The sequence below is a fragment of the Danio rerio genome, chromosome 20, assembly GCF_052040795.2.
Source record: "Danio rerio strain M-AB ecotype USA chromosome 20, GRCz13ab, whole genome shotgun sequence".
Taxonomy (NCBI): domain Eukaryota; kingdom Metazoa; phylum Chordata; class Actinopteri; order Cypriniformes; family Danionidae; genus Danio; species Danio rerio.
Genome location: NC_141040.1, coordinates 15,169,572 through 15,188,319, shown reverse-complemented (window position 1 = coordinate 15,188,319; position 18,748 = coordinate 15,169,572). Strand labels below are relative to the sequence as shown.

The window sequence follows — 18,748 nt, the reverse complement described above, 5'->3', positions numbered from 1 at the left end:
ATCAGAGGAACTACAGCCTTTTGAGACCTTTACGCTCTAGATCTACAGTATAAGATGTTCTTAAGGAGTCTTAAAATAGGCTTCCAAGCAGATTTCTTATCGTTCCAATTAAATCAGCAAAGTATTTTCTTAATCTTCTTTCTCCTCCTTTCTCTAATCAGTACAATACTCAATTATTTCTCATTTTTACTCAGTCATCGTGGAAAAGACAAGATCATTCTTCTCTTTCTTCTAATGCAGACTATAATGAATAAAACGGGTTAAAAAGGTGCCATATGAAATTGTCTTCTAAAATAAGCATTTTTCTCAGCCAATGTTGCCAATTGTAGCTGACTGATTCCAGTCCAACAAATATCCAAAACCCGCTGAATAGAATCTATTCTTTGGAACAACAACAAAAAAGGTGAAATTATTAATCAGACAGCAGGCTGAAAAAAATGCTATTTTCTCTTCAAGTCTTTATATGTTGGACTGGATAAGCTGACTCTGGATCAGCTTACAGTCAGTCAAGAATGAGAAGAAAAAAAAACATGAGAAGTTGCAGGAATCCTGTACACTCAAATTATTTTTGCTGTTTGTTAAAAATACTTATTTTCTGTCATGAACACTCTTGGGACTTAGTATGGTAATAAATAAGTGTATGGCAATGTTAAGGTGATGCAGTGGCGCAGTAAATAGTGCTGTCACCTCACAGCAAGAAGATTGCTGGCTGGAGCCTCGATGCAGACTGCATGCAGACTCCACACAGAAACACCAACTGAGTCGAGGTTCGAACCAGCGACCTTCTTGCTGTGAGGCGACAGCACTACCTACTACGCCACTGCCTCGCCTGGTATAGGTGAATTGGGTAGGATAAATTGTCCGTAGTGTATGAGTGTGAATGAGTGTGTATGGTTGTTTCTCAAAGATGGGTTGCAGCTGGAAGGGCATCCGCTGCGTAAAAATGTGCTGGATAAGTTGGTGGTTCGTTTCGCTGTGTCAGATTAATAGAGGGACTAAGCTGAAAAGAAAATGAATTAATGAATGAATGGCAATGTTGCTGTATTTGGTCTTGGCGGTATAGATCTGCTATACGCTGCTGCTGCTGCTGCTTTGATTGTAATGGTTGTGGACTGACGATGCTGAACACTGTAGTTGCGGATCTAAATGCAGCATTTATTAAGCAGAGTAGTCATAGAGACAATGATCGTAACAGGTGCAAAACAGTAACATAAGGGTTATGCAAAGTCATACTCAAGCAGGCAAAAGGTCAGACTATGCGGCTAGGGATCAATACACAGAAAAACCAGGCGAGGCTCGGAAGACGGAAGACCAGACAGGATTATACTCAGATATGAAAACATTACAATAGCATTAACAATATAACACTACAATATGCAGCCTCAAGGTGTGTGCTTGGAGAGTAGGGTTGCGGAGGGCCTGGAGCGCGGAACTGAAGTAGGCATCGGGTCTTCGGTTCAGCTGGCACAGGCTGGTCATACAACAACAGTGGGTCATGAGGCTCTAGTTTAGGAGACATTGGCAGTTCAGCTAACTCCAGTGGGTCATAAGGGTGTGAATCAGGGAGCACTGGCAGTACAGCTAACCCCAGTGCTTAAAGATGTTTGGGTTCAGGAGGCACTGGCAGTTTATTTAACTCCTGCGGGTCAGGAGGCTTTAGTTCAGGCGACACTGGCAGTTCATAAAACCTCAGTGGGTCAGGAGGCTTTGGTTCAGGAGGCACTAGCAGTTCATATGACCCTAGTGGGTCTGAGGTTCAGGAGGCACTGGCAGTTCATATAACCCCACTGGGTCTGGAGGCTTTGATTCAAGGGACACTGGCAATTCATTTAACCCCAGTAAGTCTGGAGGCTAGAGGACCCGACCAGATTTCTGCGGCGCGGGAATACATTTCCGAATAAATCGCGGGAGCCGTCGGTAACGGGTTTAATTTGGGACGGGAGCGGGCTGTCTAGCAATATTGCGGATATTGCTATGCGAATGAGAGAGAGAGAGGGAGAGAGAGAGAGCGAGCTTTGTCTGTGTGTGTGCTTAGTGCTTGTGTGTGTGTATGTTAGTGCGCGCGCGAATGAGAGAGAGAGAGCTTTCCCAGATAGCAAAATACACTCGGGCCAGTTCCGGCTAGATTCTTGCCTGCCTGAGACTTACCACTCAGCCCGGCTCCAGCTGCCGGACTCCGGATGCTTGTGGACTCACTGCCCGAGAGTAATGTGCGCTGCGGCCCGGAGCTGGCGCGACTCAGTATTTATATACCTTTATATAAAACCTTTTGGTATTACATTGGTACTTGATACATGGTATTACAAGCCTTTAAGTTGATATAACAGCAAACGCCTGTGTGTCTGCTTGGGGCTTGTATGTGTGTTAGTGCGTGCGCGCGCGTATGAGAGAGAGAGAGATTTGTCTGTGTGTGTGTGTGCTTGGTGCTGTGTGTGTGTGTGTTTATACAGACAGCTTGGCTGTCTGGACTGTATAGCTGGGGGATTTTCGATTTTGTTCTCCCCCGCTCTTTAGCGGGATCAGGCGCGGCGGCCAGAAAACGGGGCGGGTCGGGCAGCGGGGCAATAAATTCTTAATATAAGCGGGAGCGGTCGGGTTCGGGCTAAAACTTGGCGGGTGCGGGCGGGAGCGGGATTCAAAATTTAGTCCCGCGCAGATCTCTACTGGAGGCTTTGATTTAGGAGGCACTAGCAGTTCATATAACCCCAGTGGGTCAGGAGGCTTTGGTTCAGGGGACACTGTCAGTTCATTTAACCCAAGCAGGTCTGGAGGCTTTGGTTCAGGAGTCCCTGGCAGTTCATAAAACCCCAGTGGACCTGGAGGCTTTGATTCAGGAGGCAATGGCAGTTCAAATAACCCCAGTGGGTCTGGAGGCTGGTGTTTAGGGGACACTGGCAGTTTATTTAACCCCAGTGGGTCAGGAGGCTTTGGTTCAGGAGACACTGGGAGTTCATTTAACTCCAGCGGGTCTGGAGGCTTTGCTTCAGGAGTCCCTGGCAGTTCATAAAATCCCAGTGGACCTGGAGGCTTTGGTTCAGTAGACACTGGCAGTTCATGTAACCCCAGTGGGTCAGGAGGCTTTGATTCAGGGGACACTGGCAGTTCATTAAACCCCAGTGGGTCTGGAGGCTTTGATTCAGGAGGCACTTGCAGTTCATATAACCCCAGTGGGTTAGGAGGCTTTGGTTCAGGGGACACTGGCAGTTTATTTAACCCAAGCGGGTCTGAAGGCTTTGGTTCAGGAGGCCCTGGCAGTACATAAAACCCCAGTGGACCTGGAGGCTTTGATTCAGGAGGCACTGGCAGTTCAAATAACCCCAGTGGGTCAGGAGGCTGGTGTTTAAGGGACACTGGCAGTTCATTTAACCCCAGTGGGTCAGGAGGCTTTGGTTCAGGAGACACTGTTAGTTCATATAATCCCAGTGGGTCAGGCGGCTTAGGTTCAGGAGACACTGGCAGTTCATTTAACCCCAGCGGGTCTGGAGGCTTTGGTTCAGGGAAAACTGTCAGTTCATTTAACGCCAGTGGGTCAGGAGGCTTTGGTTCAGGAGGCCCTGGCAGTTCATAAAACCCCAGTGGTTCAGGAGGCTTTGGTTCAGGAGACACAGGCAGTTCATTTAATCTCAGCAGGTCAGGAGGCTTTGGTTCAGGAGGCACTGGCAGTTCATTGAACTCCAATGGGTCTGGAGGCTGTGGTTCAGGAGGCACTGGCAGTTCATATAACCCCAGTGGGTCAGGAGGCTTTGGTTCAGGGGACACTGTCAGTTCATTTAGCTTCAGCCAGTCTGGAGTCTTTGGTTGAGTCCCTGGCAGTTCATAAAACTCCAGTGGGTCAGGAGGTTTTGCTTCAGGGGACACTGGCAGTTCATAGAACTCCAGTGGGTCAGGAGGGTTTGGTTCAGAGGACACTGGCAGTTCATTTAACCCTAGTGGGTCAGGAGGCGTAGGTTCAGGAAACACTGGCAGTTCATTTAACCCCAGTGGGTAAGGAGGCTTTGGTTCAAGAGACACTGGAAATTCTGTTGGCAATGAAGTGCTAGCGATCATCTGGAGAACCTGTAGGTTGGTGGCAGCCATCTTGAGTGTTTTGTGTAATGGTGGCCATGCATTAGTGGGGAGAACAGTAAATCCCGGCATTAGCATGTTTAGCTAATCCCTACCCGCCACCCAAAAAACATTTTTTAGGTGTTTCCTCTTTCACTTTGCCAACAGTGAAGGAAGATGCATTAGAAACAGAAAGTGGAACAGCTGTATGTATAACATAATATATATATAACCCCCGTAGTAGATCTAAACACAGGTGGAGCTGGGGTGGAGGAGGGTCTCCAAAAAAACGCACCACAGCTCAACAGTGTAAAATGAAGCGGAGCATTTAAAATGATGAGGAGAAAGCTCATTGGCTGCCAAGGCGCAACCAATCTCCTGTACCATGTGGGTAATGTTAAATATAAACATATTACTCAAAACTATACTAAATAAATCCAATTAATGTAGAGAAGTAGCTAGAATGTAGAATAATCTAGAATGTAGCTAATTTGACTATTTCAAAATAACTTTTTTTGTTGTTTCACAGAAGCAGGACGACAACAGCACAACAACATAAGAGTGAATAACAGACGACAGAATTTACATTTTCATCTGAACTGCCTCTTTAAACCAAAGGTGTCTGCTGTCATCAAGGGACTGAACAAAACAACAAAAGAAAGCTGGTTGCTATGCTTGTTGCCACCTCAACAGAAAAGGCCGGCGTCATTTGGGGCTCATCTGAATCTGTCAGCTGTGTGTCCCCTGAGGCCTGTGTGTGATTTACAATTATCACTTCAGCAGGTCAGAGCTGCTTAGTTCACCTAGAAAAACACATAGCTGTGCGCTTCTTAGCAAAGACATCGCAAAGACGGCTTAGTAAACTAATTACCCAGATCACCCCGTCCTGAAACTGTACTGGTCAACAACAACATTTTGAGAGCAAAACAAGCTCATTTCTGGGGTTGGAAAGGTTACTTTTAACCTGTGTTTTACTACAGGTTACAAATATGGCAACACTTCAGCTTAGGTCACAATCAGTGGTGGAAAGAGTAATGAAAAATCATCCTCTAGTACCATTACTTGCCCAAAAATGTAGCACGAGTAAAAGTATCTGTTGTAAATATTACTCAAAGTATGAGTAAAAAGTAGCCCTTTTAAAAGTAATCAAAGGTAGTGAGTAGTGAGTATTACACTGTGAAAGATTGATGCATTTAGTTATTGTTTAAGACCATTTGAAGATTTCAGTCATCATACAGTAAACATCTTCCTTTTCTCAACAGTGACAAGCAGTCTAAACATTCTCTGGATCATTGTGCGTAAAGATTTTGGACATCTTTTTGGACACTTTGTCACCCATGTCTTAAGGTTGTTCAGTATAATGTGATTTGACTGGACATGAATGACTGAACAGTTTTTTTTTTTACTCAGCCAATCCCAATAGACAATAAAAAAAGAAAGTAGTGACAGCAGGTTGAAGGAAAATAGTGTAGTGTAGAGTAAAAGTACAGTTACTGCACTAAAAATGTACTCAAGTGTAAGTAAAAGTACACATCTTTCAATTACAATTCCTGAGAAGAACTACTCAGTTACAGTAATTTGAGTATTTGTTACTTTCCACCACTGGTCACAATTCACAATTTAACAAACCATTAACTAACAACACTAGCTTAATAAACTACTAATTAGCTGTTAATAGTTGGTAAGGTAAAAGTTGGGTTTAGGTTTTGGGTAGGATTAGGGATGCAAAATATTTTACCATATAAATACTTTATAACTACCAATAAACTACTTATGACAAATTTTTTACACACTTTATAACTACTATTGAACCGTTAATAAGCCAGTAGTAAATAGCATGATTTGTGACCTAAATTGTTATCCCCAAAAAGAAGATTATTTGATAAATATTTTGTTAGATTACTCAAGTTTAGTAACTTAATCTAAACACTGTGGAATACTAATAAAATAAGTATGGGTTCTCTGAAGAGAACTTACACCAACATTATAAAGAGATCACCCAAATGTAAAAAATTCCCTACCATTTATCCAAGTGGTTCTAAACATTTCTGAATGTTTTTCTTATGTTTATTACAAAACAAGATATTTAGAAAAAATGTTAGCTATACCCAGCAGGCACCTTGATGTAAAAACAACATCAAAAATGTGAATTTGATGTCAATCCCTGGCATCATTATAACTACTACTACGATCTACTATAATATTGGCATCAAAACAACACCTCGAGAATTGATTACTGTGCATGTTTTTAGTTGTGCTGCAAAACTGTGCAGTGGTAAATGCAACCCAGGCTCATTGTGGATACATACCCAGGTTTACATTTCTGAGGAAATCAAAATATGTAAGCGGAGGTACTTCTGCTCACAGTTTTTTTTTTCTTTGTTTTTTTTTTTTTGCAAATCTCCCAGAGGCCTGTAAATGCTGATCACAAATTCCTCTTGCGCATTCTCTTCTCGCATAAATCCACCAGAGGGCACAATATACGCTTCAGCCAGGTAGAGCTGAAGATCTTTGCCTGAACCCGACGGGACCTGACGGGTATGGGTGGGTTGGGGCTTATTTTCTATCATTTTAGACAGGGTTGGGTCCCGCCAGACATGGTTAGCGCAGTAAATGAACAGTCATGTGATGCATTCCGATTAGTGTGAGAAAGTAATCAAATCGTTTGTTTCAACATTAACATCTATCCCTGCAAAGGTAAAACAAATTATGACGGAGAAGTCAAACAGAGTGGAGTTTGACTGTGGTTAGGCCAGCTGCTAGTTCAAAAAGAACGATCATTCTAGCTGCCAAGGTAATTCAGCGGTCACTCATACACAGCATATTATTGTAGAGCACTCAACAGCAATGCACAGCAAGCTAACAGGGAAGACGACAAGGTCACTTGCTACATTAAAACTGCTATCATGGAAAATTAAATGGATGTTCTTGGCTGGTAGAAGATGAAAAAACAATCCTACACAAAACTTGCAAAATTAGCCAGATCAGAACAATGCATCTTGGCCTGTAGCAGCAGCAGTTAAAAGGTGTTCAGTGCTGTTGGAAACAAGACTGCGCTAAAGCCATTTACAGTGGATTCAATACTGTTCCTCCAAAAAACACTTGTGAGTAAAGGGTTTTTAAATGATAAATAAATATTAATTAAACCATAAATGCATAATGTAGACCAGGGGTCACCAATCTCTGTCCTGGAGGGCCGGTGTTCCTGCAGGTTTTTGCTACAACATGCCTCAACACACCTGCCTGGATGTTTCAAGTATACCTAGTAAGAGCTTGATTAGCTTGTTCAGGTGTGTTTGATTAGGGTTGGAGCTAAAATCTCCAGGAACAAGTTTGGTGACCCCTGATGTAGACAGAGTATACAGGCTAATGTTGGCATTAGGGTATTCTTTTAATATTCAGCTTCACCGTCGTCTTAAGGCCAGATTGTGAAGAGAAGTGGTAAAACAAATCCCACAGAGCCTTTATCTTGATTTCGTTATTCCCAAATACCAGTCATAATTTAAAATTTATTTAATTTAATTTTTTAAGTAAGACTTCTTTTCATTGGTGTGTTGGCCAATATAAAGGCTAAGTGTATGTACTGTACCTAGGCCTGTTTAGAGTGCTGAGATGTTACGATGTTAGAGAGGACTTATTTTATTTCTTTGTTCTAACTTTCAAGAGGCCTATAGCCTATGTTTATTATGAATAAATTGTTAAAACACATGAAAATGATCATACTTGAAAAAAGGCAAAAGAGCTGTGTGCATGTGCACATTTGAATAAGTTGAATAATATACGGTTTTCTCTAGAGAAGTAGTTACTCCACCCAGAGCATCATTATGGGTGTTTTACATTATAACTAATGGGTTCAAATGATGGATCTGTGACAGAGAAACTATGGTTTTGGGAAACACTCCTCACTACATTGTTCTTTTCCCAAACGATGCATTGTACTATGATAGTTCAGTCCAGCTTAGCTCTGGCTACATAATTCTCAATTTCCAGAAATGTAGACAGGGGTTCGTATAAACAATGAGACTGTGTTTTGACATCAAGGTAGTTTACATGCATTGTATGAAAACAAATCCAGTGTAAATTTCAATCAAATTAAAATTTTGTTATATTCTAATATTCCTGGTGTTGTTAATTTATATCACTTTGAGGACATATTTGATGTCAATTTTAACATCAAGAATCCCAAGAATAATTATAATTTCACGACAACCCAATTAAAATTTAACTGATGCAGTTACTCCTATTTTGTTCTTCAAAGAGACGCTAAAGTTGCACGTCTACTGTAACTCCCCATCCCTGGATTGTAGCCTGACCTCTGTATGACGGATCCACAGTGCGATGGAGGCACTTTGCTGCACAGGTCCTCCAGGCCAAGTCTCTCTCCTGGGCTGATGTCGTAGGAGCTGCGCGGGGTGTTCATGAGCCAGCTATAGTCCACACCGCTCTTCAGCCTCCGGTACTCATTGTCCCGCTCCCGCTGAAGCCTCTCGGCCTCTTTTATTTGCCAGCTCAGCTCCAGCATCAGTGTGTCGGAGACCACTTCAGACGGCTCACGTCTGCCGCTCCGATAGTATGGCTCGTTCCAGCTGAACCACGACATGCTGCTCTCACTAGCCTGTTTCAGCTTGCTTTTACCTGTGGAGACCTGTACAGAAAAAAAAATCAAAGCATCATTATTTTGTAGAATGAGATTCAGCATATTCATTGCACGCATATTTTGTGTGACTAACAGACATTCAAACATAGACATTTTGGCTAATTAAGGCTACATTACACAAGTCAAAGGAATTGTCTGTAGACCCCCAAGACAGGATTGTCTTGAGACACAAGGCTGGGGAAGGTTACAGAAAAATTTCTGCTGTTCTGAAGTTCCAATCTAAGAGCACAGTGGTCTCCATCATCCGTAAGTGGAAGATGTTTGCAACCACCACAACACTTCCTAGAGCTGGCTGGCTAAGCTAAGTGATCGGGGGAGAAGGGCCTTAGTCTGGAAGGTGACTAATAACTCGTTGGTCACTCTGTCTAAGCTCCAGAATTCTACTGTGGAGAAGGGAGAACTTTACAGAAGGACAACCATCTGTGCAGCAATCCACCAATCAGGCCTTTATGGTAGAGTGACGGAAGCCACTCACCTTCTGGAATTTTCCAAAAGGCATCTGAAGGACTCTCAGACCATAAGGAATAAAATTCTCTAGTCTGAATTCTCACCGCGCATTACCAGGCTAATATCTTCCTTACAGTGAAGCATAATGGTGGCAGCATCATGCTGTGGGGATGCTATTCATTAGCAGGAACTGAAAGACTAGTCAGGATAGAGGGAAAGATTCCTCTAGAGAAGGTTCTCTCAGACTCGTCACCATCCTGAATGTGGCAGGAAAGTGTAGTGTATTGTGCAAACTGTAGGAGCTTGAGAGAGGAGTCTTTAGAGGTGCAGTCATTGGTGTAGAGGTAGAAGAGCAGTGGGGAGGGAACATTTCCCTGGTGGGCAGCAGTGCTGATTGTACAGGTGCTGAATGAAAATTTTCCCAGCTTTACCAGCTACTGCCTGTCTGTCAGGAAGCTGGGGATCAGACAAAGGTGGACATGGAGATCTGAAGCAATTTGGGCAGGAGGAGGATTGGGATGATAGTGTTAAATGCTTTAAAGGCTAAAGTCAAAGACAAAATCCTCACATATTGTAGGTCTTTAGTCTGTATAGGTCAAGGATGGGCTAACTTGATCCTGGAGGGCTGTCCAGCAGAGTTTTGCTCCAACACTAAACAAACACAGCTGAACAATCTAATCAGTGTTTTTAAGATCACTAGAAAGCAACAAGCAGGTGTGTTTAATAAGAGCAAAATTATGCAGCCCGCCCTCCAGGATCAAGTTTACCCGTCCCTGGGCTAGGTGTTGCAGAACATAATGCAGACCCATGTTGACTTTATCATCCACAGATATGTTTGCTCTGAGGGTCCAGAGAATCCAGTAAGGGTCCAGTCATGTCCTTCTGGTAGGTTTTTCAAATAACATTAGAGCCACAGGTCTGTGGTCATTTAGTTCTGTAGTTTTGGCTTTCTTTGGGATGGGGAAGATGGTGGAGCATTTGAAGCATGAAGACACTTTGCACAGGAAAAGTAATCTGTTGAAGAGCACGGTGAAGATGTGGGCCAGTTGGACAGCACACGATTTTAGACAGGCTGGTGTAATAAATACACCAACACCTATAGATGGAGTCAGAATTATTAGCCCTCCTTTGAATTTTGTTTTCTTTTTCAAATATTTCCCAAATGCTGTTTAATAGAGCAAGGACATTTTCACAGTATTCCTGATAATATTTTTCTTCTAGAGAAAGTGTTATTTGTTTAATTTTGGTTTTAAAACCATTTTAAGGTCAAACCTATTGTCCTTTAAACTATATATATATATATATATATATATATATATATATATATATATATATATATATATATATATATATATTTGATAGTCTACAAAACAATATATACATGACTTATACATGACTTGCCTAATTACCCTAATCAGCCTAGTTGACCTATTTACCCTAGTTAAGCCTTTAAATGTCACTTTAAGCTGTGTAGAAGCATCTTGAAAAACATCTTGTAAAATATTATTTACTGTCATCATGGCAAAGATAAAATAAATCAGTTATTAGAAATTAGTTATTAAAACTATTAGGTTTAGAAATGTGTTGAAAAAAATCTTCTCTCCGTTAAACAGAAATTGGGGGAAACAATAAACCGGGCTAATAATTCAGGGGGTCTGATAATTCTGACTTTAACTGTAATTAACATCTAAAAATTGTCTCTTTGTAATACACAAAGAAAAACAGCACCAACACCACATGGTAATGAGAAAGTTGCATGATGAACCAAAGCTCTTTTCTTTAAGCAGAGAAACATACTAATTAAAACACTATTATGGTAGCACACATGACACTATAGTAATGCATTAAAATAATTATTACCTTTAGATGTAACATAAAACTCTAATGTACTTCACTGATGAGAGTGAAATTAAAAGAATCATAGTAATGTCAAACAAAAGTAAATCAATAAACTGAAGGGAATTCTGGGAAAGGCAATTTACGGTTATTCATCATACAAAGAAACTTACTGTGAACCATCTAACTTTTACTGTAGCATTTATACTGATAACATCATGGCCATGATTTTACAGCATCAGATCTAAGTTAATCTCAAAGGTAAACTATTTTGATCTCAAAAATGTGTTTTCACTAAAAGGTGAGGTGTTTACATCGGTTTAATCCTAAAATCAGAGGGAAATAATGCGTGAATAACAATAATGTAAAAACAGTTTCCCTCAAATTTGATTGGTTGAATAAAACGTGTTTGCAGAATCCACAAATATATTTCAGTTGGTAAAAATCACAACACAAAAAAGATGTACAAGAGATGATGATGTGTTTTATAAGAACTTATGGCTTTTACTTTAGTTTTGAGAATGGTGGTAAAGTGTACTGCGATTGGTTTATTTCTCATTTTCAACATCAGGTCTTTATTTGGTCTGAATGTTCCCAAGCTTAAACCTACCAAGCAGCACATATGCTCTTTAACACCTGACAGACACAGATCACAGCACTGAGCTCTCGGCTCATTTCCACAACAGAACCTGCTCTGGTGTCAATTTTTGAAGGACGCTGATCCAGAGATTAGCCAGACATCTGGTGGTGACCAAACACAAGACATGCTGTCATCTGATAAAAATAGGACACTCTTTGAAACTCCAACTTTCCATATCACTTTAATGCTTTTTTGATAATAAAAATAAGTTAGGAACCATTAGCACATTAGCATCTTGTTTTTAAAAACATTGAACATTTATCAATGTAAAGCTTGACTCTTTCATGTACTAGTATGGACGAAAAATGAAAAACGGTTCTATTCATTTGATTTTTTTTTCTGAGTGCAATGCTAATATAGCTAATGAAGCTATATCGATTCAGTGATTTATAATATGTTAAGCTAAAAGTGCTCCTGCCAGACCAGAGAAATGGCTGAATGGATTCAAAATAGTTAAACTAAACTGTTTAACTCTAAAGGGGACTTCAAAAAAGTGGAATGTTTCTTTAACTTCAAATACTAACAGTTGTTAATATTACCATCTCTCATTGTAAAACTTGAAATGATACAGGGAAAACTTGCTAATAAATGTCAATGTTCCAGCACCAAAAATTGCTGTTGATGAATATGTATTAAACACTGCAATGCAATTTACAGGTGTTATGATGCATATGTAATCTGATGAGCAGAACTGCTCACAATATGATACATAGTAAGGGCCCTGCAACACTGCGGACAAGAGAACATTGACAACAATTGAAAAAAGCAAACACTTCAGTGGACATTCTTAAATGATCCACAACAACTGCATCTCATTTATAACAATCATTTAAAAAAATAACACTTACACCAAACATCTTTCTAAATTTGTAATGAGAAAAATGGTTTAGAAATAGCATGTCAACAAAACAAAAGCACATCTCAAGAAAAGTTTTTTTTTTTTTCAGTTTCCCGCCAAAACATAAGCTAACTGGTTTAACATAAGAAAGCAAATGTGAACAACTCCCAAATTTGAGTTGCTGTTATTTACATTAAAAACATTAAAATAATCTTAGTTTTAAAAATGTTACTGTTATTGCATGCAATATTAATGGTAATTCTTTTTGTTAGTATTAATATTTAAACATTAAACAAACCAATAAAAATACTACTGAACTGTAAATTATTTCACACAATTATTCAAATCATTTCCCAGTGATGGGTTGCAGCTGGAAGGGCATCCTCTGTATTAAACATATGCTGGATAAGTTGTCGGTTCATTCTGCTGTGGTGACCCCTGATACATAAAGGGACTAAGCCAAAAAGAAAATAAATGAATGAATTAATGAATGAATATTTTAATCATTTTAATATAAAAATATATATAATATTGGCAGCACTATGGCACCGGATGCTTCGGTTTTCTACACAGCCCAAAGACATGCACTATAGGTGAATTGTGCAAGCTAAATTGTCTGTAATGTATGTGTTTGAATGGGAGCGTGTGGATGTTAAAACATATGCTGGATAAGTTGATAGTTCATTCCGCTGTGGTGACCCTAGATTAATAAAATGAATAAGCCAAAAAGAATATGAATGAATGAATGAATGAACAACAGATTTTATTCAATTTTAATGACATACAATGTCATAGTTTTGGCGATCTTAAAGGAATAGGGCACACATCCTTTCTTACTTGATATTTGTCCAACTTGACCAGCTTCCACTGAGCGATTCTGTGCCAAAACACAGACGCACAGCTTAAGACATCCAAAAAAGTTTACAAACCCAAATAAAAATGTATGTTTAAAGGATAGCCACTATTTTTCAGTTGCATTAACCCACTACTTACTTTTTAAAAAAAAATACTTATTCATTCATTCTCCAGCTTAGTCCCTTTATTCATCAGGGGTCAACTTATCCAGCATATGGTTTACATAGCAGATGCCCTTTCAGCTGCAACCCAATACTGGGGAAACATCCATACACACTCATTCACACACATACACTACAGCCAATTTAGTTTATTTAATTCAGTGGGGGAAACGGGAGCACCCAGAGGAAACCCACGCACACGAGAAGAACATGCAAACTCCACACAGAAATGCCAACTGACCCAGAAGGGACTCGAACCAGCAATCTTCCTGCTATGAGGCGACAGTGCTAACCACTGAACCAGCATGTCGCCTTCATCCAAACATTGGTCGTATTTTCACAAATAACGAATGTGTAGTATTAAAGATATAGTATTTTCTTGTAATAAATGAACATTCTGTCATCCATTACTCAGAAAAGAAGATATTTCGGGGTTATGCATGTACGTACTCACAGCAGAAAACTAAATTATTAGCCCTACTGTGAAATTTGTGTTATTATTCAAACACTTTTCAAATCTGGTTATATTTTTTCTTCAGTAGGAAGTCTTATTTCTTTTAATATCTTTTCATTTAAAAACCGCTGAGGTCAATACTAGCCCAATTAAGTTTTTTTTTTTTTTTTTTTTTTCGATTGGCTACAGAACCAAACACAGTGTTGTGTCCAATGACTTGTGTAATAAATCTAGTTACGTCTTTTTAGCTAGTTAAATATGACATACTGTCATCATGGTAAAGACCAAAATGTGTCATTAGAAATTAGTTATTAATCTCTTATGTGTAAAATACATTTTAAAAATGTTCTCTCTGAAAAATATTTGAAAAAGATTTAAAGTTTTTGTCTTTAACTGTACAATGGTAATAGTTTTGTATCACACAGAAGAACATAACCAAGCCGGCACCTTGATATCAAAACGCCTTAAAAAATTAAGTAAAAAATACATAAAAAATGCAAATCGATTTAATGTAAATTGACTACCTTGGTAATCAAAATGACATCTAACATTGGCGTCAAAACCATGTCAAAAATAAAATACAGAACAGTGGTTATTGATGTGTTGTTTGTTGCCAATGTTAGATGTCAATTTGATTTCTTTTTGACATCAGGATATTCAATTGTAAATCCTACAGATTCAGAACAAAAAGAGATTGAGTCAAATTTAACAAAATTTTTAATTATGGATGAACCATCCCTTTAAATTCTCATTGAGTAATAAAAACACATCATCCATATAAACTCTGAATCCAAATGAAAGTGTCAATCGTCCAGAATTTTCAAGAATACCAAAGCTTTGACCAAATTCACCATTTTTTAAATACACTCATCACAATGCCTTAAAAAACAATCCACTGCTCAACATTTACCTCTTCTAAACTACCAACAATACACATGATTGATCTCCATAAACATCACTGTAAATGCCAAATTGTAAATCTCTATACTGAATTCTTATGTGTTTTTCCTCCTCTGTCCATCCACCCACCCACCCACTCCTCCCCCGTTCTCTTCTCATCTGCTGTTCGTTCAGCTCTCGGTAGTGCTTACCTTCAAAAGTGCTCCAGTGCTGTAGCTGCTGTTGTGGATGTGCGCTGGCCCAGGTCACATCTCCTCTTTGAGGTTGCTCTGAAGTGCCTATGTGTTTTCCGTTGCTATAGGGATGCTTCTCAAGCCTCTTGTGGCACATGCATGATGAGCTGAAAGCAGACGGGACGGGCGGAGGAAGGGTCATAAACAGATTACCAGTGCGTGTATGTGTGAGTGTGTGTGGGCTAGCAGGTCATGTGACTGATGCCGGTTATCTGGTGAAAGATTAACGTCAAGCCCTCCTTATTCAATATTTTCTTCATTAAAATAAGCATTTACAGGAACCCAGCCTCCTTTTAAATGAGCTCTTGTTAATTATTTAGGAGGTTTCATGGATCTGGAATCAGTCACACATTGAAAGGTGCCATATAGTGCATTGATTCAATATGGTAAATTGTTCACTAATATCTACTTAATTATTTTGCGTTATAGAAAAGTGTTAGTTTTACAAAGAAATAGTTTGATATGATCGTTTAAAAACACAGCAATCAACCCTAGAGTGAAATGCTTGTTTTTGACCATATTTGGCATGGTCATAAATATTCTCTGACTGTTCACAGCTAGTTTCAGTGTCTGCTTTCTTACTCACACACCTATACGAAGTGTAATGTGTATGAACACATCTAAAATAATCAGATTAAAGTTGTCAAAAAATATTAACAATAACTACTGATTTAAATTACTAAGCAGATGCCTTGTAGAAGTGTTGAAGAGGTTTATTTTAGCTAGAAGGACTGAGTGAGATATCTTTAAGACAGCAGAGTAACCAAGTTGGCTCTTTAGTTGTGTTGGGGATGAAATATAATCTAAATTAAGAGTATACTCGACAAAAGGGACTGACAGAGATGTATTTAAAGTTGTATTTCAAGCTATATTGTTTATGAAAACACATGCAAGGATTAATATCAACCATAAACATAAATGACGTTAACGTAAACAGACAACATTTTATAAAGTTTTTTTAGCATCAAGAAAATTCACAGTAGAAGTGTCACGATCACACACAAAAGACGTGGAACCCAAATGCAAGTGAAACAGTCTTTAATGATGGTCACACAAAACAGATAGTAGATGAGTGGCTGGAAGAACAATAGATCCGTGTAGAAGGACAGTCAAGAGACAGCGCTGATTAAATGTTCATGATAAACATCAACAGAGAGGATCAAACATACATCTTCGATGTAAACAGGAAGCATCCAGTAGCTGCGCAAGGATATCAACCAGCCCACTCCCCACCAGCAAAAACCAACGAGGAGAGCCTGACAGGAGCACAGAAGACCGTGAACATACAACGAACTGACAACGTGAAACAGGAACGCTGAACATTTATAGAAGCAGAAATGCGCTGTACCTGGGGCGCTGATTATCAGCTGATTGGTGCTAGGCAACGGTCAGGTGACGGGGATCATGTGACCGCTCAGCTGATGACACGAAACAACAACACTGACAGGCACGCGACTCCCACACAAACACAGAGACAAATGCACACACGCTAGCACTGCAAACACATGATCGCTACATAACATGAACTGTCACACAACGCAGACACATCAAAAGAGAGCAGATAGATTTACAACCGTGACAAGGAGCTGAGTGATATGACAAGATGCATAAACGTGCATTTAACAGTTACATGACAGTCTACGGTGACAGCTCTCATGCACGCTCGTTATAATCAGTATGAATATTCCAATCAAACTAAATACAATCTTACATCAACAACATATGGCAAGCAATGCGTGGATAATAACAAATAATCATAATAGATTACTAACAAACGTTATGGTTACACAAATTGTAAAATGCGCGGGTACTTTAAGGGACGGGGCTGCAGTTTTGTGTGTGTGTGACGTGGAGAGGGAGAGACAGAAAAGAGGAGCGTTTTTTTCGCAAAAAGACTATTTTCATTGATGTTACTTCTTTGGTGACTGATTTTGTCCTACCACACGGAGAGTAATAAATAATTTGGACTAAGTTACATGTGTCCTAGTTCATTTACCAGCTGCAACGAAAAGAGAAGGGAGTTAACCCCGAAACTAATATTATTAAGCCCTGGAGTAATAAGTGAATCTCCCCTGCTATCTCTAACACAACAAAGAGGCAGAGCAGGAAAGGTTTACACTAGTAATATTTTTCCTGAGGCGATTTAAAGTTAAATACACAATGAAACTTAATCAAACATATCTACAATGATGAGGAACATGGTTACTGAGTTATTAAGGCACAGCAATACCACATGAAGAAAGGACGGACTTTAAAGGAATAAACAATGTGAGGAGAGATCCATTATAGTGCACTGGGCAAGTCTAAGCATGTTCCCCCCACGCCTGCGCGAGGCAGGCAAGTCTGTACAATTACGTAATTTATCGGCTTAAAGATATCGGTCTAATTTAGACATTGGATCAATAAAGATAATCTTAAAAATATCTTTTATCGGCCGATAACAATATGACCGCCGATATATAGTGCATCCCTAGTTTACATGAAACATATTTCATCCTTTTGCCATCTTTGATCTACTATATGGGTAATTCATAATTTGTACATTGACATATCATAATATATTAATATCATATATTTATATATTTACTGTATACAACTTTTTAAATTGATTAATATCCTGACATTGTTTGAGAATCTGTTTTCTTAGTTTTCTGTTTCTTAGTTTTACACCACATACGGTACTGACATGCAAATTTTATTTTATTTTTTTTAAGTTGTCCTTGCTTTCAACCTCCTAAGAATTTGTTCTTCTCTCAAATTATCCCCCCCCCCCCCCCTCCCTTCTTCAAAATACTTTTGTATGCATTTTGGAAGTATTCCTAGCTTTAAAAATAAATTGTGCTGTTTTAAATTTAACCAAATCTTTAAACTTAAGTAACTTTAATTTAAAAAGGGATTTGTATGCTCCATCATTCTAATTACTTTTTTCTGCATTACACATATCCTATACATAAGGATAGTAAGTTAGATTCATATGTATTCCCCCAAATTTCAACACAATAACTCATATATGGCAACATAAGTGTGTTATACAATACATACATTGATTTATTATTATTATCCTCAATAATTTCTGTTAATGCCAGAGATATTGATACATTTTGCCTGATAAATTGCCACTCAGCTAAAAGGTTGTGCATTTCTATTAAATTATTAAGCCTTTCAACAAAGTATGTGTTTTGTTCCATTGCCCTGATTTACACTGAGATGTTATGTGATATAAACAAGAACAAGGAAACTTTGGTGTTTGAGACTTACGATATGTCATTTCCATGTACTGAACTGATATTATTCTGCTATGCCTATAGGTATATCCAGATTTTCATTATGGCACTTTTAAACTGCAGTTTTTATAACTGGTGATTCAGCTGAAGGCTCAGATCTAATGCATGCGGGGAGATCTGACCTGTTATAAAAACCTGTTATAGAAATCACAAATCTGCTTATTTCTTAAGCGGCTTATGAAAAATGTGTCAAGCTGTATTTTTTTATTATTTTCACTTGATAGGTTAACTTTTCGGCTGCAAGGTGGCACAATGGTTAGCACAATCACCTCACAGCAAGAAGGTCGCTGGTTCGAGTCTCAGATGGGTCAGTTTGCATTTCTGTGTGGAGTTTGCATGTTCTCCCCGTGTTGGTGTGAGTTTCCTCCGGGTGCTCCAGTTTAACCCACAAGTCCAAAG

At 39.2% G+C, this 18,748-nt stretch overlaps 1 protein-coding gene and 1 long non-coding RNA gene across 2 annotated transcripts in view; one reads left to right on the top strand and one right to left on the bottom strand.

Moving 5' to 3' along the window:
- Positions 1-15,169, bottom strand: part of rd3 (retinal degeneration 3, GUCY2D regulator) — a 28,550-nt gene extending 13,381 nt beyond the window's left edge. Inside the window, 2 exon segments of the mRNA NM_001080631.1 lie at positions 8,358-8,689; positions 15,024-15,169. Of these exon segments, the coding sequence (NP_001074100.1) occupies positions 8,358-8,644 (287 nt within the window). The 5' untranslated portion in view covers positions 8,645-8,689; positions 15,024-15,169.
- On the top strand, positions 14,109-16,707 carry LOC147832159 (uncharacterized). The gene is made up of 3 exons (XR_015518234.1): positions 14,109-16,017; positions 16,223-16,593; positions 16,649-16,707. It is a non-coding gene; the product is annotated as an uncharacterized LOC147832159 (long non-coding RNA).
- The last annotated feature ends 2,041 nt before the right edge of the window (positions 16,708-18,748 follow it).